General features: G+C 37.5%; 1 protein-coding gene across 1 annotated transcript in view; it reads right to left on the minus strand.

The window, feature by feature from the left end:
• Positions 1-27667, minus strand: part of LOC134534704 (suppressor of lurcher protein 1-like) — a 360907-nt gene that overhangs the window by 82066 nt on the left and 251174 nt on the right. Inside the window, exon 9 of the mRNA XM_063373180.1 lies at positions 6305-6391. Within this exon, the coding sequence (XP_063229250.1) occupies positions 6305-6391 (87 nt within the window). The remainder of the gene's footprint in view (positions 1-6304; positions 6392-27667) is intronic.

The raw sequence follows: 27667 nt of genomic DNA on the forward strand, positions 1-27667 counted from the left end.
TCTAACAAACTTAATGGTGGGAATGGCTGGTTTGATTAGGTTAACTACAAATACAGTACTTGAAAGTAGTGTAGACAGTTTATTAGGTTATGGTAGTTATATTAAATATACTGTGAACTCATTTAAACAGTTTTTAAGAATTATATATTGTAACACAGCTAACTCTAACCTAACCAACCACACTACAGTTTATACCTATTATTTTTGTTGGTAACATAACTTAAGAAACAGTTCACAAAATCACACAGTATTTTTAATGTAGCTTACTTAAGCCAACCAATCATTCTCATGTATTAAATTTTTTGATTTACCTAACCTAACAAGCTATTAAAATGGCATTTTTCTAGTTTAACTGCTTAAAGAATTACAACACACTCATGGAGAATTGTTGGAAAAGAAGTCAAAAAGTTAAAATTGTTTTTAGAAATTAAAGAAAAATGAATGCAGTTATGCATTACATCGAGGAATATTAGCTCAATAATACCATATTAAAAATTATTTCTATTAATCAGGCCCTCTTGTTAACAATTAGTAGCCTACCAAACTATATTACACTAATTTAGTTAATGTTTGAAAATATTTCAGGTTCTACACAATGGCCTTTGCTGCCTTTCTGCTAAATATCGAACTGGAGGAGAAGGCAGAGAAGATTGTTAAGAAACCATCAAAATCCCTTCGAATTGCCAGATTGCACCCTCATAGCAGCTGGAAAACCTTAGAAAATGAAGAAACATGAAGAAACAAGCTATGCAATTTAATAAATACTTTGTTATCAAGTTTGTTGCATTTATTAAAGAAATTGTGAAATGAAAATAGTGTTCACTCATTTCCATGTTACTTTTGAGTATAACTTGGATATTATATTAAACACATGCTAACTTTTTGTTTTCTGGTTTCAGCAGATGATCTCATTGTCCTGAGAGAGTTGGCAGTGGCTTTTTTGAACCATTGTTTTTTTTTGTGTGTAAAAAATAGATACTATGAATCATTTAATGATAGGTTGTTATTTAAAGTAAATCTCATACATACATGTGCTGCTTCATGTTTACAGGTTTTTTATTTAAAAATTTTGCAATTTCAGACTTTGTTTTGGTTTTAAACGAAAAATATTTACAAAGAGTGTATTATTTAATAGCTCAATTATTTCCATGGATGGTTATAATTAAACAATTATTAATATTAACTATTAATAGCCTGTCCAATAAAAAAAATCAATGCACATGACTGTAAGGATACAAAAAATGATTTCTTAACACAATATTTTCTCATAATTGGCAATTTTAGCACATGCTTCCAGCATGCCTTTTAACTTTTCTTTAAGTTCTTTGATGCATTTTTAATCAAATTGCTTGTTACCATTTCAGAAGCACATATTCCCAATGCTTCTCATCAGCTGCCAGCTGTCTTTCTTGAATGTTGTTTATCAGCTGCCAGCTATCTTTCTTGAATGCTGCTCTTTTTTTTATTATTTTTAAATTGTACTATTAATCATTACCAGTATGAATTGTATAGGTTACACTAGGTATTATAAAGGCAGGGTTATAATAAAGGAGGTGCTAATAACAAAGCACACATTCTATAAAGTATGCTGACTAAAAGTATTATCAAGGTTTTTCCAGTCAAAGATTTCACAATGCTTGTATATAACCATTCTTTACTTTTTTTTTTGTGTAAACAAGATATAACATGGAAGAATTTCATTAGGCTAGCTGACTATCAATGCAAGTTCCAGCAGGTACAACTGCTAGTTGTTGCCAGTGAGCCCATTTGTATACAGTATAGACATTGTTTCATGTGGATGAATATAAAAAAAATATTTTGAACTAATTTTTATTATTGTAATTTTAGAATCAATGTAGGTATGTTTATTGAGACCGAGACAAGTACAAACAAATTAAATGGCACACATTGCATTTAGTTAGATAATTCAGGAACAAATATTGACTTAGTAAGTATGATTCATCTTGCGATAAAGTTTGGTACAGCTCCATTCCTTGCACCTCCCCAGTCAACACTCTGCATCTTATGAATTGTTATCATCACTCACTGTTCTTATCTTTCTATTTATCATCAGAATAACCAATAACCATTAAATCTGTGCTTAGATGTGTGTGAATATTAAAATAAGCAATTTTTGAGATAGTATTTAGAGATCAAATCAAATGTTTCTTAAAATATGTGATGAAGCCTTTGAACAGCTTATTTAACTATATTAAGTAAAATTTAACTTAAATAAAAGACTAATACAGTAAATTAATATGTAACTGATTGTGACTGATGGCTATTATAACAAATATGCATAAAAAAACTCTTAGGTTTCTTGGCTATCTTATGAAAACACAAGGATTGTAAGAGGTCTTGTTTTAATAATGAACCTACCAGGGGTATATGTAGGGGCAAGAGGAATATATGCCTCCCCCAAAATCCTAAAAGAAAAATCTATATTCCCCCCCCCCCCCCCCCCAAAAAAAAAAATAAAGCCAACAGCAGGCTAAGTGCTTCTATACCACTTTCCTCCTCCCCATCCTCCTTCCTCCCTCATAACAAAATTCTGCATACACTTCTGAGTAGAACAACTTCAATTTTAATTTTTTTTAATATGAACTATTAACACTTCCATGTTCATGCAAGTCATTTTTTTGTGTTTCATTTTAAATGTAGCACACCTCCAATTTCTCTCTGTCAACTTTCAGGTATCTTAACTACTTAATTTTCACCACTCTTATTTTAAACCCACTACACCAATCTCAAACCAAATTGGAAGCATACCAGTATTGAAAAAAATATATATTTAATTTTCAAATAAATATTTGGAAAAGTATAGGATAAACAAAATGCATGACTACCACAATATAATGTCTACCAGAGGTTGAGGGACAAAACCACCTTCTAGAATCTACATCATTCCCAATGATGATGCTGTACCGAAGATTTGGATAATTCTCTGGTCAAGGCTGCTCAGAAATATAACTTGGATAATATTGCCAGCTGTTATCTTAGCAGCTATTGCTTAAGCTGTTCTTTTTATTACAGCATACATCATGTTGATCCATTACGGAATTTAAAAAAAAATGGATTAAATAATTGGTATGCATGTACATCAGAAATTGTTCAAACTGAATATTATTTTACATATTAAACCATCAATTTCTAAACTTGCTGAGAAAAAGTAATCTATTAATTTATCTTAATGGGAAAAGGGGGGGGGGGGCGGAGAATTAAAATTATTGAATATTTCAAGACAGTTTTTAAAATAATTGCAGCATATTAATAATTTACATACATGTTGGATCATTAACCAACTTGAATGCCATCTTGAAAACAATGTTGTTTACTCAGTACTTATTCAGTACTTACTCTAATTACTCAGTACTTATTCAGTACTTACTCTAATTACTCAGTACTTAGTTTCACTTGTTTAAGTCATTGGTGAGATTAAATTAAACAGCAATTAAAAAAACATAGCAATGAACTTTCATATCCTCAGATTATAAAAAAAAATACTGTTCTTACACTGAAAATTTTCAAGAACTGTTCCATAATAACTGTTTAAAATGTCAATCTTTTTAAATTGAAAAATTATGGGCCTAATTTTATCCTTAGAATATGCAACCTAACACACTGAAGAGTTTAAAACAGACTTCAAAAAATGAAAATACAAAAAGTAGCCCATATCTTCTCCATTGTAATTGAAGGCTGCTGCTTACATAAAAATTGTAACGCTATATTCACTAAAGAAAAAAATAATAAGAAAACTAATATTTTGCCAATGTTAATGGTTTTTAATGTCCCTAAACGTTTGTTAAGCCTCTTTGCCAGTTAAATCCACAGATACATGCAAGCTTCACATTCATTATTTGAAGAAAAATTGGCTGCAAACTCTCTGTGGCTCTTAATAAACCACACCATGATTTCTGTTGGGCAGCAGTAACTTTACCAGTGCCACTCTAAGGCTTATTTTAACTGAGAACACAAATATTCAACACAGTGTCCTCTTTAATAGCGGCATGTGCACTCTAATCAAGAAAACCACAAATTTAAATAATTTACTGTAATTAAACTTTACCAAGTGTACGAAGGGAGTAAAAAATGTTTGAGTGACCTATGATATAAATATTAGCAAAATTATTTTTATTTACGAATGGTACTAATATCTTGGAAACATTGTTTCAAAACACTTGTATATAAAATCCACGAAAGCACATGAGTATTAAAATATATTTATAAAATTTTAACTGATTAGATTACATAAACTAGAAAGCTCACCGCTGGAAATATGTTAAAAAGTGTTGTTTTTATTAAGTATGCTAATAACCACATATATGTATAACTTTGAAGTATAAGGTTATGATTTTACACAAGCACACCAAACTTGACTAAATATTTGTTAAATTCCATTCTTCATATCATATCAATAATAGGTAAAATAAAAACAGACACGGGTTCGTGGTAATTAGTTGTTCCTTTAATTTTGTAACCTGTAGAGTGGCCTCATTTTCATTCTATTGAAGTTTAAACATGCTTCTCGTTCGATGTTTATGTTTACATGGCAAGACGCAGTTAGCCACAATGACGATGCGAAATCTTTAACTGCATTTTTAATTTAAACTTCTACGAAAAAGGCAGCAAAAAAGCTTTAAATACTTTATTTAAGAAATTAGTGCATTAAAAAAGATTATTTTGTTCTCAGTAACACTAAGTATTCATGATTCACTTACAAAATAGTCTGTTCGACGAACATATTAATTGTTCAATTGTTGCTTGTCCTCTGACGTCATGGATTCGTATCGCAGGTTAGCGTTACCGTGGAAAATAACGAAACGCATATCGCAAGGTGGGTCGTAATCACCAAATGCGATACGTGTTTCGTTACCGCGTGAAGAATAACGCTAGTCGTCGATGGTGTTCGTAATCAGCCCGCTGGGTGTGCGTGCGTTCGGGTTGCGGACGTTCGTTTCGCTTTCGTCATAAGTGCTGGGTGTTTCTCATAGCAGTCACTCTCGTAGTAGTGCTACACGCCCTATGCCGCTCGGTGAATTTCTTACAGAACCACCCGGTCGGTGTTAACCACCGACGCGACTCGCGCTAGAAATGAAACGACTGATGTATTAGGAGCGCATGACCTACAAGGAGGTGACCGGTGAATTAAGTTTTCCCGCCACGCGTTCGCTCGAGTTCCAAGTTTCCCCGCTAGATCGCAGCACTAGTTGAGGTTCCGCATCTCACGTGTTTTTGGCTCCTCCTCATCCTGATATAGGTGGCAGGGTGATCGTATTTTTTTACACGCTTCGTCGCAATAAATAAAGAACTAATGGGTAAAAAAAAGCACAATTCGAGAAAACTATGCAGACGTTCGCTAATATCTGGCGCTATTTGTTCTATATCACGAGTTAGTAATGAAAATATATTTTGACGATGTTCATTTGCTGAAGTCCATCAACTACATAATGTGGTTATTTAACAAATGACGGACTTCATAATGCTGCTCTGTCGTTAGCTAATATAGTCACAGTTTCCACATTGATGATACTGTTTCAATACGAAGATTCAATAATGTAATTATTAAAATTAAAAATGAACCTGTCAGGAAACGTTTATTTATGTTCATAAAATATATTCAGGCAGTGAAAGTTTATGAGTGAGCATATATATATATATATATATTTTTTCATGTTATTGAATTCCCGTAACTCCCTATTTAGTTTACTTTGTTAACATTAGGTTAAACACTCGAGATGTTACAATTAAGCGGCCAATCACGCGCGTCCTGCCGTATGACAGCCCCGAAGATGAAATTTGGTCATTTAGACCGCAGCTTCACAGCTCGTAACGTCACAGCTCGTAGCGTCACAGCAGGCCAGAGTGACGTCACTTCCAAGCACCATACTAATGTAGCAGGGACTTCACTCTCCAAGAATTGAAAGACTTCCAAATACTTAGCTGGCAAGTTAATACTCATAAATTAGATCTTAAAGAATATTTTTTTTGTTTTGTTTTTTTACATATACCCCATACTAAAAAAAGCAATAAGCGAGATAATTGTGAAGTAATACCTATATTAAATTAATTTATTTTTATCAAAAGATTAATTTTTCTAATAATTTACGGCTAGCCTCTGTAAAAGAGGTGGTCGAATTATTTACTTTAGTTATTATAGTTTAGTAGGTATGTTTAGATACTTGCCGTCTTACCTGAGAGTCGGAACAGCCAAGCTTCTAAGCGTATTGTGTTGAAAACATGTAAATTATGCCATGAAAAAATGTATCGTTCACAGTTCGTATCTTTCAAAGGTGTCTGAACTTACTGGTAGCGCTAACAGCAGGCCCAAGATCAGTGGAGTATCTGTGGTGAGGCGACACTCTTTCTAAATGGTTGTTGTCCTCTTCGAATCCTGAAACATGTAACATACAAAGTGTTTTATAGAACTTTTTATAGGGACAGAGAAACAAGATACCTACAACTACAACTTGTGTTCTTAAAAAAAATTACAGTGGGCGAAACATTTTTATGCGAGAAATAATTCCTACACAGTTAATGCTTAGAAAAAATCGACTTAAAGCATTTACACGTAGATAGTAATAGTTATTGGCTTAATACACACTACAAAACACGCACATCGGACTGGCTTCAACGTGCACAAAGTTAGCCAAATTCGTTTGTTCATTATGGCTGTTTTATCCCTCGATAAATTAATGTGGCTGTAGTTGATACAGCGCAGTGACGAGGAAAAAAAAATTTTTTATAGGATAAAATCAATAATAGCACAGAAACTCCGAAATCAAATGCAAAAATAAAACTTTTTCTCTTTCGGAAAAAGAACCGTGATGCTTACAGCTTTACTTTTATTTGTGAGAAAAAAAATGGGTGCGTGTACTTATGTACGCGCGTGAGAAGTATTACTTCTTTGGCATCATTAAAAATAGTTTTTGATTCCATGCAAATAATTAATTACAATAAAATGATGAAAGGGCTGGAAAAAGATAGTCAACACAGTCAATAAAGTTCAGTTTAAATTTGAAAAATTAAATAAATAAAATTTAGAGAATAATAAATATATATGACATAATTTTTAGTAAATATTATAAGAATCTTAATTTTAAATATTTATTATTGTTTATTTAATATTTTAAAACAAAATAAATAAATAAAATAATAAATTCAAAAATTTAATTTAGGATATTAATTTTTTAAATTTTAATTATTTTCTTAATTTAAAATTCAATTTTCTTTTTATCAAAAAGTTTTCATTAAATTTGTTCATTAATTTTTATAAATATTTATTATTTATTCAATTTAATAATAAATATAAAAAAAAATATTTCTTTTATTTGATGTTCGATTTTAATTTTTATCACAAATTTTTTATTAAATTTTTATTAAATTTATTTCTTTATTTTGTAAATATTAAATAACCAATAATAAATATTTAACATTAATTTAATTAATTTAATATTAATAATTTAATAATATTTAGTATTAATTACATTAAATAATAATATTTTAATTTATATCAATACATAATACATACAGATAGTTAACCTCAATTATATTGGAGCACTTGAAAAAGTATATAAGCACAATTTTTTTACTAATATTTACGAATAGTAAATAATATTAATCAAAATATTCAATTTAAATCACTACTGAATATAATTTATTAGCATATATATAATTTTCACTTGCATGAAAACTAAAACTAAAACATGTGTTGTGAATGTAGAAACTAGAAACCTGTGGATAAATATTATAAATATGAAAACAGTGATCAGAGGCGACGAGCGTGCCAACATGCGCGACTAATAGAGGTTCTATTTCTATTTTGTTGTTAGCTTTTTTTCGAGACTTAATGAGCGATTTAGCGGGCAGCTTCAACCTGTTAATTGTGTGTTACAGTGATGCGCGCGCATCATAAAATTTCACTCTCATATATTTTTTTTCATAACGTGCCTAAATAAGTATAACTTCAAAAATATTTGTTACGATCTAGCCAACACATACAAATTTTTTTATTTACTAAACGAAGTTCACAAGTGACGACGTAGTAAGACATTCAGACTTCTGATTGGCCGAAAACGTATCACGGTTTTAGCTATAAGACAGTATTAAGCACGAGTCAAACCTAAAGCGAACTCTATTTAATAATAATACCTGGATTAAGTAAATGCTTATCGTAATAATGATTGTAGCTAGTCAGATTGAATTAAATGAGTTTCAACTGTTATGTTTTGTGTAAAGACTGGGCTACGTTCGCAACAGCATACGTACAGCACAGACGCACGGAAGTTGATTGTACACAAACATCAGCAGCAATATCGGAAAATAGCACGCGCAAAGCTAAATAGCATGCGATCAGTCAATTGTAATTGTAAAACATCTAATTTTTTCTGTGTGCTGATTTTTGTTTGTGGCCAATCAGCTTACTCATGTGCATTCCAAAGATGAAGAGTGAAACCGATTCTAATGTGAATTAACATGCAAGGAAATTCTTAAAGTTTATTATTCCTAAATATCAAAAACCAATCGGCGAAATTAAATGATTGGATTGAAGTAAACAACTGCTTCTTTAAATAACAGATGACAAAATTATAAAATTTGAAACTGAAAGGTTTTACAGAAAAAAAGAAGAGGGAAACATATTTTGGTATGATTCGAACTGCCTTGTTGTGTGCAGAATAATGTAGCTTCGACTTCCGCTCTGTCAGCGTGAATCTGTGCTATTTATATGCTGTTTTTGTGCTGTCGCGAATGTAGTCTAGGATAGGGCCCGGGCCTTAAATGATGAGAATCAGTCAATCAATCAAGATGCTCGCTACAACGCAGAGCGGAACTACCACTGCGACTTGGCAGAACCTCGAAAGCCAAGACACTCTGATAAAGTTGCTATCGTAAATTCTGAAGTTCCGTTAACCGGTCTGAAGCACGTGTTTTCAACGTTTCGAATGTTCCCGCAGTCTGTCTGGGTGCGAGCTCAGAGCACTGTGTGGATAGAGGACCAGTGACTTAAAAGAGATGTTTAGAAAACGCTATAAAACAAACACGCGAGGATCTACGTTCAAGCACGCAGTTGAGACCTCACAGCCAATGGGCGGCTCCAGGGCAGAGCAAGCCGGGAAACCTCCCAGAGCCCCGGACCGTACATTTTATTACGGACACAGCTTTTATTTAAAATGTTTGTCATCAAATTTTAGACCTCTATTTACTGTAACGTAGACATGATTTAGTCGAATTTTCAATCTGCTTAAATAATCTTTATTGTTGTCACGAATGCCCGTCTAATAATTGCAATGTCCTAATTTGGATCCGACCGACACTGATCGCTGATTGGTCCACGTGACTCTCTGACGTCATGCGTGGTGTTGGCGATGGTGCGAATCTCAATCGTCCAAATGCATTCGTCAACTTGAACTTTATGTCCCAATCTGTGTCCTTTGGTGGCACCGAAGAACAACACTCTTTTTTTTTGCTGTTCCAGGTTCCCGTTTCAAAATGGCAAACCGAAAATAACGGACATTTATTAGCATTTATTTTTGCCTTGCAGAATAAATTAATATTGTTGAACTCCTGAAATAAGGCACATGTATCTTACAATATAAATTCGATAGTTGACCATATTTAAACAAAACAATAATATGTAACAACTGTTGCCTTTGACACGAAAACAAAGATTAAATATTTTATGGACATACTTAACAATAGGTACTACCTTTGTAAAGTAGTTGCGATAGGTTGTATGTGCAGATATTTGTTGAACCTGCCTTGTCATAATGGTTACTAAATGTTTTTTTTGATTTAGTTTATTAATACCAGTAAAATGACTATGAATATCTTTCAATTACTTAAGTGCTACAAAAATTATAGCCTCCAAAATATTTTCTAAAATGGGGACGTGTCTTTAACTCGAAGTACGAGAGAAGTAGACAGATTTACTTGCATACTTGCATACTTCACTTCCAGTTTGCGCAGCCCTTGTGATGTCACTTCCGAGGCAAGTACATTTAAATAGGTAAATATTTCAGGCTTATGTATACTTATCCGTCCGATTCCATTTTATAGGTTTAACTAGCTAATAAACTGCGATTTTGCTCGCGCAACCTCAGGTTTTTACTGGTACTTTAACATTATAAGTAAAGTATGAGCTGAATTCCAAAAAATTTTTACTAAAGGATACTGACGCATGGGTATCTCCATCGCCTGTGCATACCATTTTGAGCTGGAGAGTACTCCACCACAAAAGGATAATGGAACATTCGAGAATGCTGCAGAAGATTCTGGACTTCCGTTTCCTGTTTCTAGAAGGTTCTGGTAAAGAAAGTCCCTTCGATGGTCCAGACCGTCTGGAACATTATATAATATTCTGGAACAAAATAAAACAATCTATAACTTTATGGTATCCTCTAGAATACTCAGGAACATTCTCGGCCACTTCGGAACTCGATTCCCAGATACTACACCGACTTCCCATTAGAAGTCCATTGGTGCGATGCCCCCTTTTGACACCCATATCTTCGAACCCAACCTCTGCAGTTCCATACGAAACCTTCTTCATGGATGGGGGATGGAGAGCTACCATACCATATAACCTCATGGGGCTGCGGAGTTAAAGCGGCACGCACAGACAAACTATATATATATATATATATATATATATATATATATATAGAAAATTATTGGAAAATCAAGATATGGAGACCAGTGCAAGGTAAAGAATATCACGAACATCATGAATATGCGATTTACTGTCAGGAATTGGCGGAAATAAAAATTAAATACGATACCAAAATATTAAATCCATATTACCATTAAACATATATAATGTATATATTCAATGATATGACACAAAAATCTTATGTAACTGAGACATTCACCATTCAAAGTCTTATTATTTCTGGTTTGTGAGTGTTAAAGGACATATCCAAGCAAAGATGGATCTATGGAACATTACTTCATGAGATTCTGTATTCACCACTGTGCCCAAACGTATAACCCAAGTAACTGACTCTCAAAATTTCAACAAAACAGTCGGTTCTCTGATTGACATACCGTGTTTTTGTATATATTAATAACCAATTTAGAGGAGTAGCCATTACAAAAATCTTGGTAATAAAACCATGTGATTGAAATATGTACACAAAAAGATATATTCATTAACAGCTATCTATAGTTAATATTGTAACACCCCTCGTGCCTCAAAATAGAATTATTTGGAATTAATTAAAAGAGCCTTGGAAACAAGCTGGAAAAAAAATACATTAAATGAAATGATTTACCAGAGGCGACACGAGGTGGGAACAAACACAATTTAGGAACTTCCTGTAACAAGCAAAGGGGAAGTTGGGGGATCGTTATAATCAATAAAATAAAAACTACACGATTAACTTGATCTATAGTTTCCCTGTTTTATTTGCCCTGATGAATATCATGTTTCAATTATTTTAACATACCTACAAAAGATTTAACAATTTTCCAAGATTAACAAAAGTAACACGAAATTGGGGCTGGCCAGCGCTTACTTAAACTAATTTACATTCTTAGTTTGAAATATAAACATTTGCATTATGAGTGGATGGATCCGATGATTATATTCTTAATTAGTTCTATTCGTCTTACATTTTCTTGAGAAAAACACTGGTCGCTGGTGGGTTGGTCATCCGGTTGAGATAGTTCGTCGCTAGGTAAAGGGGAAATGTTGAAATTACATTACCACCCGGGGTCTTCAAACAATCACGTCGGGTAGTAGAAGCGTTTCTTCGAATGTGACCCACGGAACAGAAAAGGGGGGGGGGGTGGTCACGAGATGAGACCAATCAATCTCTCCCCGTCATCGAACCCTGTCTGCAACAGTCCAAATCAAAACTGATTAGAACTGGTATACAGGCAGTCTATGGGGCAGAAAATGCCCGGAAAACAAATTTAAAGGGAAAAAGGAGGGTTCGCGAATTATCACTCACCAAAACAGGGGAGTTGCCCAGCACGCTGCAGTCGTGGAGTCAGCCAGGCTCTGGAGCTCGCGAATTGCGCGGCAGGACGCGGATGATTTCTTCATAATAATAAATTTCAAAGAGAAAAATTTCCAAGGCAAATAACTAAACTATGCAGACAGACTAATCTACTAAAATGGACTTGAGGGATAGCATCCCTTATACAAGGCGACTACATATTCGTTAACGGTCGGATGAAATCTAGCCGATTCGCGATGGAGGTCTGTCTGCAGCCGCGACGCGAGTTGATCTGTGTGTCGCAGCAGTCCGCGTTTCGTAATTAAAAGAGCCGCCGGCGCTAACAGGTGGAAAGGGGGGGTGTCTGGGCCGCCGAAAAATACCGAACTTGCCCGAATATGGGCGGAAAAAAAACTCTAGCAGGAGTCTTGAAGTTGGCCACACTGGGCGACCGTAGAGAACTCTATCGGAGGAGGCTGAGTTAAAAAGAATCGACTCGCGCCTGGCGTCCATATAACTCAAGGGAGAGCGGTGCTGCTCTCTGGTGCCTTAGAGGGTAGGCAAGCGGAGAAGTTCGCGACTTAGTCGCTAGGTAGTGTTTGCTGTCAGTTCTGGCGCCTTCGTTTTTGCGCGGCAGACCTAGAGAACGGTCACCGGTCCCCAGGGGGTTACGACCGGTCATTGGTCTTACTTGGAACTGAGAAGGGGGGGAGGTGGGGGTAAAATGCAACGTTGGTGGGAAACTACGCCCCGTCGTGGCTACAGAGGGGCGAATATAACACTACGACGTGATGAAAAAGGCGAATCTCAGCTCGTCTCTGCGAACTGGTCGCCTGCAAGCTACAGGCTTGCTTAGGCAGTTAGGGTCACGAAGGGAAATAATATTACAGGCTTGAGGCGTGACTGAAGGCGGGGGAAATGGTAAGCGGTCTGCCAGTCAGTGATTAGGCCAGCAGAATATCCGATACGCCGATGGGAAAGGGGCTCCAGAGCACTGAGACAAAGTTTAACTCAGAGGAGTACACCGGACTAACAAATTAAAATTACACTATAGTAGGGCAAATAAAATTTCTACACAAAAATTTAAAATCATAATAAAAATTTAAAATATATTGTGTCGAATTTACAAATTAACGGCACATACTTCCCCCCTGAAAGACGGAGTCAGGGTGGCCCACTTGAGCCACCAAAAACCTGGGTTCCAGAAACTTACCCTGTACCAGGATCTACCGTAGTAAACTACTTACAATGGCTAACAATTCTTACGTGTCTAAATAACGGCTAAAACTTACAGATAACTTATTGAATTAGGGGCGCCCCTATAAACTAGACAACTTAATGTAACACTTCTTAACCTAAATTTTTTATAAACTAGTACCATGGATTTTTTATATTACCTATAATTATTACCTAGGTTTTTTGTTATATCAACACGTTGGTTGAGTATGGCATGCCGTAGTAGGAACGCTGTTCCTTGTAGAAAGAAACACAGTGAAGAGTGCCCTCATTTTAGGTTGGGGTGTACTTTCTTCAACTGAGAAATGTGCGCGCGCGCGCGATATTCGCCGGAACTGGGGTCGGCTAACGCGACCGTGACTGGCGTGAGGTATCGCTGGATCTGCCAGGGGCCATTCCAACGATATGAAAGCTTGGCTGACCTCTTGTCGATCGCCTTGCTGAGTGTGTGTGCTCTGCACAACACTAAATCTCCTACTCTGTAGGGATTGGGATAGCGTTTCTTGTTATATTTTTGCCTGCTTGCCTCGTGGGCCAAGTTCAGGTTTTTACGAGCTCTACTCCAGACTTCCTTAATGTTCCTGGGGTCGTCTGGTAGTAACTCTTTTAACGTCCATTGATTAGAGAGTGGGGTGTTGGGCTGGTACGTAAACATGAGTTCAAACGGTGTTGTTTTGTGACTCTCATGTCTGGCGGTATTGAAAGCCATTTGCAACCACACGAGATTGGAATCCCACCTATCCTGCGAGTTCGCATGGAGTGCTATCAAGGCAGACCGGAGGTTTCGGTTGAAACGCTCCGCATGCGAAGGCTGGGGGTAGTAGGGAGTCGTGGTAACGTGCTGAATGCCGTGTGAAAAACACATGTTTTTGAACTGAGTCGATTTAAAGTTTGTGGCATTATCGGAAACAATAATGGAAGGTACCCCGGATATTTTGAAAATATAATTTTGGAGGGCTCGAATGGTGATTTCGGCCGTGGCTCTTCTAACAGGGATTAGCCACACAAATTTTGAGAATGCATCTACGCATACTAGAAGCATCGAATTTCCGTCTTTTGACCTTGGGAAGGGTCCCACAAAATCTATGAAAAGCTTTTGCATGGGCCTTTCGGCCACGTCAGAACTTAAATAGCCGAACTGGGTCTGCTGCGCAGGCTTACTCAATGCACATAATTTGCACAATTTCACCCTTTGCGTTATATCCTTGTGCATTCCGTCCCAGATAAAATTCCTGCGAATGTTTTCAATTGTTTTGAAAATTCCTAAGTGTGCGCCCAAAGGTGACGAGTGGTAATATTGAAAAACTATGTCCCTGAGATTCTGAGGTAGGGCTATTCTGAAATTTTTTGCTTGTTGTGTCCTTCGGTAAAGTATGCCTTTTGAAAGTTTGTAATATTTTGGAGGTGAGCCTGATTTTATTTGGTTAATTATGTCGGACAATTGTGGGTCAGAATTTTGATTTGATTGTATGTCGGAAAATGCTAGAGGAAAATCTGTTAACAATGTGTGGCAGGAAATAGGATTGTTTTCCTGAATCTCGGAGTTGGAAGGATTCTCGAACATTCGAGAAAGAGTATCTGCCACGATGTTCTGTGAACCACGAATATGTTGGATTTGAAATTTCAGAGAAGCTATCTTGACAATCCAGCGTCCTAATTTGCCTAATTGCTTGGGGTGAGCCAAAAGCCAAGCAAGGGCCTGATTATCGGTTTCCAGCAGAAATTCTTTGTGTTCCGAATAGGGCCGGAACTTATCTATGCCGAAAACTACGGCAAGGCACTCAAGTTCGTATACCGAAGAGGCTTTCCTCTCCTGGTGTGTGAGGGTGCGGGAGGCGAAAGCTATTGGTTGCCTGCAGCCATCGAATTCTTGTGACAACACGGCCCCAATGGCCACACTGGATGCATCGGTTTGCAAAATAAAAGGTTTACTGAAATCAGCCATTCTAAGCATAGGCGTGCGCAGGACTTCAGTATTGGTGGTGCCAGATTACACAACAGCCCTGTCATTCACGGACCCCGAGCCTAAAGCGGGGGGTCCGGGGGTCCTCCCCCGGAAAAATTTGGATTTTAAAACGCAAAATGGTGCTATTTAAGGTGTTTCCGAACAAAAACATTAAATACACAGATGTAAAAATTGTAACATTTTTTATGAAAAATTATGGCTTTGAACGTTATAATCACCAGGAAAACTACTAAACTATTTACAGTTTTAAGCTTTGTTGAGCCATAAAGTAAATTGCACAAATTGTTTGCACGGAATTCATGCTGGTGGCTTTGAAAAACCGTACTTATATGTTTTCTGAAGTCGCCAAATAAATGCTAGAAAAAACATTCTCAAATGTTGAGTTTTAAAATCAACAAATGAAGGGAGTTTTTGTAACATACCTAAAATATGTAAAATATTAAAATAATAAAAATACACAAATAAGAGTGGGCAAAAGTTTTAACTTTTGGAATACAACAAAAATGTTTTGTCGGCGACTGCATATAAGTCATCGAGTAAGCCTATCATTTTAACTAACTAAACTCTCTCTCTTTTTTTTAAATAAACCCTGGCGGACGGCGGCTATTATTCCGTGCGCCTGCCAAGTGGAGTGAACAGTGGACACCGAGCGCACATTCTATGTAATTCGAGGAGAACTATGAGAAGTATTTACATTTCAGAAGTTTTGTAGCCGCGGCCCGCGTGTAGAACACAAGTAATTGCAACTGGCTTGTTTCCGTGTGTATAGTTGGTTCGATTGATAATTGATATACTGATAGTGTTATGAGCACATATCTGTAACTCGACACGATTGGAAAACATATATATATATATATATTTTTTTTTGGAAATAATACGGATTTTTGTAAGTATGTAGTATTTCTGCTTGTAAAAAACAAAATAACGTTAACCCTAATGGTGGTGCCAAGGCACCTGTGGCACCTACCGTGCGCACGCCTATGATTCTAAGTACTGGCGGGCTAGCTATTGCTTGTTTTAGAAAATCAAAAGCTTTGTCCTGTTCTGGACCCCAATTGAAAACGGAATTTTTTTTACGTAGAGCATTCAGTGGTGCTGCATGCTCAGCAAAATTGGGTATGAATTTGGTGTAAAAATTTTCCATGCCAATAAACCTGGAAATGCCCTTAGCATCTTTAGGAGGTTGGAAGTCCTTTATCGCTTGTGTGCGATTAGGGTCAATGGTTACTCCTCGACTTGAAATCAGGTGTCCGAGGAAAGAAATTTCCTGCACTGCAAATTTCACATTCTTTGTATTAACAGTGAGTCCGGATTTACGTAGGCGCTTAAGGACTTCTTGCAAATGAGCCATATGCTCTTCAAAGGATTCTGAATAAACAACAACGTCATCAAGATAATTAAACACAAATTTGAATTTCAGATCGCCGAAAATTTGGTCTAGAAGGCGTGTTAACACTTGGGCGCCTGTGGCTAGGCCAAAGGGTACTACCTTGTATTGATACAGATTCCACGGAATGCAGAAACTTGTGACGTGTTTAGACTCTGGTGTTAGTGGTATTTGATGATAGGCCGAATTTAGGTCAAAGACGCTGAAAAATTTGGCTTTACTGAACCAGTGACATGCCGAATTTAGGTCTGGTAATGGCGTCATCTCTACTTCAATTTGCCGATTTACGCGGCGGAAATCGACCACCATGCGGTGACCTTGGCCTTGGTCCTTGGGTACTAAAAATGCCGGGGAGGCGAAACTGGAAGTGGAAGGTTCGATAACATCTTTGTCCAATAAATTTTGTATGTGATCCCGCATTATCTGCATTTTAGGTCCTAATAATTAGTAAGGGTGACACCTAACTGGGGTTTTGTCCAAAAGCTTAATTTCATATTGGGTGAGATGGGTACGCCCTAATTTTTCACTCAAAACGTCGGGAAAGTTACTGCATAACTTCTCTATTTCTCGTTTCTGTTCAAAGTTAAGATGGGTTAGTGAAATGTTATTATCACCTTTAGCCTCTGTGTGAATGGCATTTACTTTGCTCTTACATTTTGCGTCCGGTGACACAAAAGAAACAAAAACTTGGTTGTTAAACTTAAAGTGAACTCTTCGTGCTTTCAAATCAATTAGCATGCCTGTTTTTGCAATAAAATCGGAACCAAAAATTAAATCTGTGGCCAAATCATCTGCTACTAAGAATGGGAAAGACCAAGAAAACAGATCGATTTTTACTTTAACAAAAACAATACGATTTACCTTCAAAGGCTGTTCAGCAGCTGTAAAACATTTTATTTTTATTGGCTCTACCTTTTGAATCAAACGGTCTTGTTGTAATTTCCTGAATAGCTGACCTGACACGAATGATCGCACGGATCCAGTATCTATTAGCCCTGGAACTTCTTGTTTTCCAATTATTGTGTTGGCGTAGGGCAAAACTGTGGGTATATTAGCTAGAATATTATGACATGTTCTTTTGTCCGTGGTTCGCGGACAATTACATTGTCTGCACATAGGCCTAAGCGTGTTACAGTTTTCCGTTTGCTTGTCTTGACGAGCTTTGTCTTTCTTAGCTCGCCTTTGTTTCTGTTTTCTTCTTTTATTTTTTCCTCTGTGTGGGGAAGCGGTGTTCTGTTGAAACTTTTGGTCGGGTTTGGCATTAGGTTCGGTGTGAAGGGAAAAATTTCTAACTGTTGTTTGGGCGGCTGGCTCAGAAAGGATTCTTTCTGGTCAGCGATTTACACGTTTTTTGAATCACGCGAATTTGGATAGTTTGGGCGATAGTTTTTTGCGCGACACTGTTCAATGTAGTGCCCGGGTCTTTTGCAGTACCTGCAGACAGGTATCCGTTCCTCTTTATTTTGAGGCTTAGCGACTTGTTCATTGCTGTTTTTGTGTTGCGAATTTTTGTTATAATACTGCTGTTTATTTTCTGTTACTCTGGTATTGTTGTGGGCGTAGACATTAGCTTCTCTATTTCGCTGGTGGTCTGCGTATTCTACATTCGTGTTGGAGATGCACAAGCGATCAAGCTCGGCAAAATTTTGTGGTCGGGCCTGAAAAACTGCTCGCGATCGTTCCTGCGGGTTAATTCCATCTAGGATGTTTGAGACTATCTCACTCTCAGATACTCGCAACCGAAGAATTTGAGCGGCTAGTTTGATGTCTGCTATGTAATTAGGCAAGGCTTCATTTCTTTGTTGTAGCCTGTTGTACCATTCCAACCTGATGTTGGTCATCAAACGGGCTGGAATAAAATAATTTAGAATGTCCTCATGAAATTGGTCAAAAGAATAATTTTGTTCAATGGCGAGCGTCACTCGCTCGCTCAAGGGTGGTTGTGTGAAGGGGAAAATAACTTCTAGGAGTTCCCTGTCTGGAAGGTTTGCCTTTTGTTTAATTTTGAACAAGTTCTTTAGGAAGTCGATTAGACTCTTGGGCTCCAACCCTGTGGTTTCCTGAAAATTAGCCAGCAGTCCTTCAACGGGATTAGGTATCTTGGCGTAAAAACTACCTCCAGTTGTCTGATTGAAGGTAGGAACCACAGGTACTGGGTTCGGTGCTAGATTAGAGGCGTGAGGTGTGACGGGTGGAGGTTGAGTCTGGTTTTGAAGTTGGTATACCTGCGGGCCCAATGGCAGGTATGTGGTGGCGGGGCTGGGGTAAGGAAGTTGTGATTCAATCCTGCCACCAGGGTGCACAGGGGCTGGTTGTGGTAGCGTAGCTGCCAGGGTGGAAGGAAAGGCTGTCAGTGGCGAAACTGACCTTCCACTGGTCGAGGAGGTGGGAAGGGCTTCTGGGGAGGTATGGAGGGATGTGAAGGCTGACCGGAATTCATGATAGGGGTTGAAAATGGCGGGTGAGGTGGAGGGTAGGTATATGGGTTGGGGCATGTAAACAGGATGAGCTGAGAGCGAATGCGTAGGATAGGCGAAGGTGACATTGGTGCTCGGGTGAGTACCCATCGCCATGACAGTCGCAGATGGAAAATGAGATGGTGTGAATGTCGAAGTCAGTGCCCGGCGACGTGATGTCAAGGGGGGTGAGGGTGGTGGGGAGGGTGAAAGAGGTGGGGTAGGGACTGGGCTGCCTCCAGTGTGCATTTGTTTTAGGGGTTCCTGTACTTGACTGTCAGTTACTCCTCCTGCCACTGCCTCTACGGGTTCAAGTGTTCTTTGGTCGATTGCGGCTTGTTTGCTCCGCAATTGGAAATTTAGACCAGGAATCTGTTGCCTACATTTCTCGATCTCCTTTTGGTAGATCCCATTTAATTTTTTGGTGGCTAGTATTGTGAGGTTGGTAAATCTCGTGCCAATATGACTCAAGCGAGTTAGCGCACGTAAGATGTTGTTTCTATTTGTCTCGTTTCGTACAGAATTAGTATAACTGTGGAGTTCCTGAAATTTACTACAAACACAGTTAAATTCCTCCAAAAAGTCCAAGTCAGCGAGATTAGTGACTTGTGGTTGAATTTCCTCGGCACACGCAGCTCGGAATCTTTTCCGGAGCGTGGCCACGTCACCGAGGCTTGACAACCCTCGAAATCGGAGTTCATACTCCAGCTCGTCACGGAGGAGATACTCCGGCGTGAGCATTGTGTCCCTTTCGTAGGTGGAGCTTGGTCCAGTCTTACGAGAACAGCAAAACATATACAAAAATTTACGTTGATTGGCCAACCAACAAACTATGGTTGAAACAAACTATGGTTGAAACAGTACATTAAATTCTACACAAGACACTCTTAATTTAACTTAGCTTAGCTTAATAATATCGTAGTTGCTCCGACGGGTCGGAAGTATGTGCCCAGAATACAGAAAGTTAACTATTTTTGCCGGCAGACGAATGAGTTGGTACGCCTGTCGGCGTCGCTCTCAGAGGTAAGCGACCTCTGGGACCTGCTAGAACAAGGGGGGGGGGGGGGGGGTGGTAGGCGACGTGCTATCACGCACGCGTGGCAAGATTACAGCTGTCCACAGACGCCACGGCCCTCGGCCGTCGGGCGAGGAGAAAAGGGGGGGAGGGGTGTCTGTGACCTTGTGCCTGTCACGTCCGGGGACGCGCGATGGAAGGGGGGGGGAAGGTCAGCTGGCTGGCTGAAAGACGTCTTGCGCGCTACGCGCTACCTAAGTCCGCACGGGAATTTAAAACTCAATATAAATTATAAAAATTTAACTCAATATAACTAGGGGGTGTACCAGCGATCAGTTTACAATATTATTACAAAATTATTATTATCAAAAATTAATTAAAAAAAATTTTTTGTACTTTTAATTTTAGTTTAGGTATGCTTATATTTTTCAGGTATGCCTATAGATCAAGGTAACCATGCTCTGCTACCAAGTTGTAACACCCCTCGTGCCTCAAAATAGAATTATTTGGAATTAATTAAAAGAGCCTTGGAAACAAGCTGGAAAAAAAATACGTTAAATGAAATGATTTACCAGAGGCGACACGAGGTGGGAACAAACACAATTTAGGAACTTCCTGTAACAAGCAAAGGGGAAGTTGGGGGATCGTTATAATCAATAAAATAAAAACTACACGATTAACTTGATCTATAGTTTCCCTGTTTTATTTGCCCTGATGAATATCATGTTTCAATTATTTTAACATACCTACAAAAGATTTAACAATTTTCCAAGATTAACAAAAGTAACACGAAATTGGGGCTGGCCAGCGCTTACTTAAACTAATTTACATTCTTAGTTTGAAATATAAACATTTGCATTATGAGTGGATGGATCCGATGATTATATTCTTAATTAGTTCTATTCGTCTTACATTTTCTTGAGAAAAACACTGGTCGCTGGTGGGTTGGTCATCCGGTTGAGATAGTTCGTCGCTAGGTAAAGGGGAAATGTTGAAATTACATTACCACCCGGGGTCTTCAAACAATCACGTCGGGTAGTAGAAGCGTTTCTTCGAATGTGACCCACGGAACAGAAAAGGGGGGGGTGGTCACGAGATGAGACCAATCAATCTCTCCCCGTCATCGAACCCTGTCTGCAACAGTCCAAATCAAAACTGATTAGAACTGGTATACAGGCAGTCTATGGGGCAGAAAATGCCCGGAAAACAAATTTAAAGGGAAAAAGGAGGGTTCGCGAATTATCACTCACCAAAACAGGGGAGTTGCCCAGCACGCTGCAGTCGTGGAGTCAGCCAGGCTCTGGAGCTCGCGAATCGCGTGGCAGGACGCGGATGATTTCTTCATAATAATAAATTTCAAAGAGAAAAATTTCCAAGGCAAATAACTAAACTATGCAGACAGACTAATCTACTAAAATGGACTTGAGGGATAGCATCCCTTATACAAGGCGACTACATATTCGTTAACGGTCGGATGAAATCTAGCCGATTCGCGATGGAGGTCTGTCTGCAGCCGCGACGCGAGTTGATCTGTGTGTCGCAGCAGTCCGCGTTTCGTAATTAAAAGAGCCGCCGGCGCTAACAGGTGGAAAGGGGGGGTGTCTGGGCCGCCGAAAAATACCGAACTTGCCCGAATACGGGCGGAAAAAAAACTCTAGCAGGAGTCTTGAAGTTGGCCACACTGGGCGACCGTAGAGAACTCTATCGGAGGAGGCTGAGTTAAGAATCGACTCGCGCCTGGCGTCTATATAACTCAAGGGAGAGCGGTGCTGCTCTCTGGTGCCTTAGAGGGTAGGCAAGCGGAGAAGTTCGCGACTTAGTCGCTAGGTAGTGTTTGCTGTCAGTTCTGGCGCCTTCGTTTTTGCGCGGCAGACCTAGAGAACGGTCACCGGTCCCCAGGGGGTTACGACCGGTCATTGGTCTTACTTGGAACTGAGAAGGGGGGGAGGTGGGGGTAAAATGCAACGTTGGTGGGAAACTACGCCCCGTCGTGGCTACAGAGGGGCGAATATAACACTACGACGTGATGAAAAAGGCGAATCTCAGCTCGTCTCTGCGAACTGGTCGCCTGCAAGCTACAGGCTTGCTTAGGCAGTTAGGGTCACGAAGGGAAATAATATTACAGGCTTGAGGCGTGACTGAAGGCGGGGGAAATGGTAAGCGGTCTGCCAGTCAGTGATTAGGCCAGCAGAATATCCGATACGCCGATGGGAAAGGGGCTCCAGAGCACTGAGACAAAGTTTAACTCAGAGGAGTACACCGGACTAACAAATTAAAATTACACTATAGTAGGGCAAATAAAATTTCTACACAAAAATTTAAAATCATAATAAAAATTTAAAATATATTGTGTCGAATTTACAAATTAACGGCACAATATTTTATTGTATTGTGCTAAATAATGGAATAATTTTTTTTACGATTCGAATAAAACATGAGCTACATTTTAAACATAAAAAAATATGCATATGTTATTAACAGCTAACTTATTGAAATGCGTTAAGGCTTTTATGCAGTTACCAACGTGCATATTTTTTAATGCATCTATTGGATCATAATATATATGATATAGAACAAAAGATTTATCGTGTAAGCAACGGAACAGAGCTTTCGTTCAGAACACAATGCAGTTGAGACTTAGTGGGCCCGCCTAGTCAGGGGCGTGTATCTGTGTTCGTTATGCGGGATGATAAGTACGACGCTGACTGGTGTTTCTAGCGCGGGGTCGCCTCTAAGCTCCAAGGCTGTGGACTTCCGCGCAGTCTTCTCGACGTGCACAGGGAAGCTATGGAATTTAGAGTGGTAACCATAACATTACTTAGAGGAGAAATGAAGTTAAAGACGTAATGCAAGTCCCTTGAATGCTTTTAAGAATCTGTGCCGGATGATTCATTACTAAAAAATTATTCTGAGAACACGGGTTTTAGCATTTTCCAACCTAATAGAACTATAGTTATAAATCAAAATACGGAAACAGGTTATCGCAATCACCCTCAGCGCATTCTTATATGTTTTTCTTGAGCAGACCTTACTCAGATATCTCGAGTAGTTTTCAAATCACGTGAATTTGTCCGGAATCTCTGCACACCGCATGTGTGCCAGGTAGACGGAGTCCTCAACAAATTACTAAAACAGACATATGTTTATTAGCTTGGTTTACAAGAGGTTCATTAGAATAAAATACGTGGATCTACATTAGGAAAAATTGAACCAAATAAATTTCTTGGTGTCATCACTACAATATTTGTTTATATTTTATTCACTCAGTGTTGATGATGGTTAAAGAATAAACGCATTTTTTTAAAATTTCAAATTAATTTTTATATTTATGTAACTACACCCTTAAAAACAGAAAAAAATGTTGATAATTATCATGTCAAATTTTGAGAAGGGGATTTCATTACGAATTTCATATGTGTAGACACACGATGTGCATGATATCAATGCATAAAAATACGTGTATTTTAGGTAAGAATCCAAACATTAATGTTTTATAGGTTTCTATCAGCCATTAATCAACACGAAATTGTTACGTGGAATATTTAACTGGAAATTGTACGGGAAAAAATTAAATTCTGTTAACTTTTCAGTATTATATCAATATGGTTCGAGTTTAGTGTTTTCTGTTGGTATGAATAATTCATGTTATCACCCGTCCGTACCTCGGCCAATTTTGATTTTTTCCTTTTTAAAATCGACTCGCGAGAACGCGGAAGAGGGAAAGGGCTTATCTTTCGTTCTTTCATGCTTCCCTTACTTACCTTGTGCTTCCGATCGGGCGAAACGAGAGGATCTGGTGGATACCAAGTAGAGACGAGTCTGGAGTTCCTCCGGAGAGAAACACTAGCACAGCCCTTCCCATACAAACCACCCCCTTCCCTTTCCAACCTCAAGGGGCTCATTTTTCTTCGTACACGGTGGTCTTACCCTGGTTAAAAAAATATATATATCGAGTGAGTCTTTCAGTACTCACCAAAAATGTGTAAGCATCTAACCTCGGTAATGTGAATGGCCCCCACATTCGATTACGGGCCCTGGTCCCAGGATCGGAGACGCCCCCCCCCCCCAATTTTACAGTCACGCGCTACATTATAATTGCATGGTTATCTCTTACCTACACTCTTTTTATAATGTCATTAAACCTGAAAATACTGTTTATAATTATGGTTACTATTTTATTAGTCCGAACTAAGCTTTGTTTATAAAATTATTTTACTTTAAAATAACCACAGCAAGTATTTATATTTATTTCACACACTAAGATAAAAAATTAAAATAGTCACAGAAAAATAAATTTAGCTGTAGGTGTGTAAAATCTTATAAAATTTCATTGGATAAAAAATGTTCATTTTTTTTAGCTTGTAAAAATATAATAGTTAAACATTTAAAAATTAACAAGGCTGGGCCCGGGCCCACTCAGCCCCAACCTTGTGGGGGCTATGGTAATGTGCAAAGTCATGTGTTCTCATGTCGCAAATAAACTTACAATACGAAACACGGCCAAGAACTGTATCATAGAATTCTTTAAAAGAATGCAGAACTTTTCACTTTAGGTAAAGTATACATTTTAAGGGAAAAAAGGTGATTTTTTGTACCCTTTAATAACCTAACTATATTTCTGTTCAACAAGATGGAACTATTATTGATTTCTTAGGGGTAGCCGAACAACAAGAAGCGTCGCGTGTAAATGTCTCAACGCTGAAACTGACATTTTCCCCCAGGACGGAATGATTTTCGGCTGCGTTCTTTAGGCGCGTTGAGGGTGAAATTTTATTATGAACCAGAAATGCAATAAAATATGCGCGTATCACACAATGGAAATTTAACACATTAAAAGTACAATGCGCATGCACGTAGGAACTGCTATAGTAACGAGCCAAATGCGTCAAGATGGCGGACCCATGGTAGCAACATGCACCCGTATATATTAACTTTCGCGAACATTGGGGGATGTACTAAGCGTAATGGTTTTACAAAGTAATCTTTATGGTAGTAAAAGTATCCTGGAATACATTTTATCAACTTGAGTAGTCATAACATGATATAAGCGCAACTTTAAAAATACCTTTAATTTAATAGCCAGGAATGTTGTGTTTTGGGACAAACATGGCGTCAAAGATATAGTATCATTTTGTTAGTTCTCTTATAAAGTATTACGAATGTGGCACCTCTTTTAATTATTTTTCAAACTATATTTTTCAAACGCGTAGGAATTCAAATGTGTTATTTAATGGCTTTGAAAATCTCAATGGCCAATTTAAATTTAAATCCTTATATGAATTGCGAGTAAGAAATAGTTTTTTATATAATTTTGAATTAACCGGAGGTATGAATGCATGTTTCTTCATCAGAAATTTAATTTTTAAATCTTCAATTTATAGTAGCCTATGTGTTGTAAATTTTTTTCTTTATTTTTGAAATAAAAATCATTCCGCAAGTATCTCAAAACCATTAGATAAATATTTATTAAATAATTAAAAGCAACTATAATATACGGATGGTTATATTATAAATTTATTTAAAGTCACGAGTAAAAATACGAATATATTGACGTATAGTAACGTATGATTACTAAAAACTCCCTTAAAAGCGAGAACTAAAACAAAATTGAGCGGTAGATGGCGAAGTGGGGAAAAAAGGTAAGAGAGACATCTCGCGTGCAGTCTAGATCTGGACGGTGGCAGGGCTCGTTATTTTAAGTAAATCTACCTCCCGGTGGCCGCACAGAGCACACGCGAAGAACGAAAACAAACAGGACCACTGGAAACTAATTCCCCTGTTGCTGGAGGTCGTACATCACAGGTTCGCAACTCCAAGAAATTACCCCCCTTCCCCAGGGAGAGCTTAGTTACGAAATTGTGACCAGTTATTTGTTCCTTCTCTGACTTCCCCCCCCCCCCCCTTTTTTCCAAGATATTAATCCGTATCTGCGACCAGCTTGCTAATATCACGTTAAAACCAGAGGAATAAATAACTGAGTTTTTTTAAAAATTTTATCATGCCATGCACTTAAAAAAATCCTTTAAATCGACCACGCATAGTTTACACACGAAACGCGTACGCAAGCTAATATAAAGAAGTATTATGAATGAACAAACTCTGATTTTCACAACACATTAGGAGGAACTGAAAATAATAATTCAAGGTCTAATGACGTCATTGCCATTTCCTAGAAGTTTATTTTATGTACCTATTTACCCAGCAAGTTTAAATATACAAATAAAATTCTATGGCCTAGATTTACAATCATATATTCACAAAAGATCTGAGTAAAAATCATAATGGCGGGTGGGACTGAGCATAGGCTGGACTCACAATTAATTTCAGTAAAAAGGGCGTAACAGAGAATGCCATTTTTAACCGACTTCAAAAAAAAAAAGAGGAGGTTATCAATTCGACTGTATGTTTTTTTTTTATGTTTGTTACCTCAGTACGTTCGACTGGGTGAACCGATTTTGATGATTCTTTTTTCATTTGAAAGCTGGTGCTTCCCGTGTGGTCCCATTTAAATTTGGTCCAGTTCTGACAATGGCATCCATGAGAAAACCATATAAGTCTTAAATTTTCATTAAATGTGTGCGCGACAAAAGGACGAATAACTCAATATCACGCCAACCGATTTCGATAATTTTTTTTTATTGGAAAAGACGTACTTCAAGGGTATTTTAATGAGAGTTTGGTTAGGTTCTTATCATGGGATCCATGACAAAGTAACGGAACTCTTCAATTCTTAGGAGCCTGCCATGGCGCTAATTAGCAATAGCAACATTTTTTTTTAAGTTTGTTATTTTAATTTCATTTAATTTGGTTAGACGTGACTTCAAGAGGTAGTTTAAAAAAATTTCATACCTGTATTTATATTTACGAACTTAAATTAAAAAGTATAAAATAAATAATACTTCAGAGTCCCTAAAAATGAAAAAAATAAACAAACTTTTAAACAAAAAAACCGACTTCAAAATAAACAATTCCAACACAAAATAATATGCACTAAAAAGTAAAAAAATAATTGTGTATTCTTCTACAACTTAATAATCAAATTACTTATTCTACTCATCAATATGTATGTACGATCTATGTGTTTACCACGCAAGAAGGTAGGTAGGTACCAACCCACTTCAAATATAACTCAACACATACCTATGAATAACAAACAATGATCAAAATGTTTTATAGAGTTCTCCTAAGCAAAATGAAATGAAAAATATTAGACTACTTAAAAGTCAATCAAATTATTACGATAATATAATGTAGTTACAATTATTGTTATTTTTGGAGTCGGTGTCAGCCAAGTATGCTAGTTTATTTGTTTCCTTGGCTGACACCGACTCCAAAAATAACAATAATTGTAACTACATTATATTATCGTAATAATTTGATTGACTTTTAAGTAGTCTAATATTTTTCATTTCATTTTACTTAGGAGAACTCTATAAAACATTTTGATCATTGTTTGTTATTCATAGGTATGTGTTGAGTTATATTTGAAGTGGGTTGGTACCTACCTACCTTTTTGCGTGGTAAACACATAGATCGTACATACATATTGATGAGTAGAATAAGTAATTTGATTATTAAGTTGTAGAAGAATACACAATTATTTTTTTTACTTTTTAGTGCATATTATTTTGTGTTGGAATTGTTTATTATGAAGTCGGTTTTTTTGTTAAA

This window comes from Bacillus rossius, chromosome 8, assembly GCF_032445375.1.
Source record: "Bacillus rossius redtenbacheri isolate Brsri chromosome 8, Brsri_v3, whole genome shotgun sequence".
NCBI lineage: Eukaryota > Metazoa > Arthropoda > Insecta > Phasmatodea > Bacillidae > Bacillus > Bacillus rossius.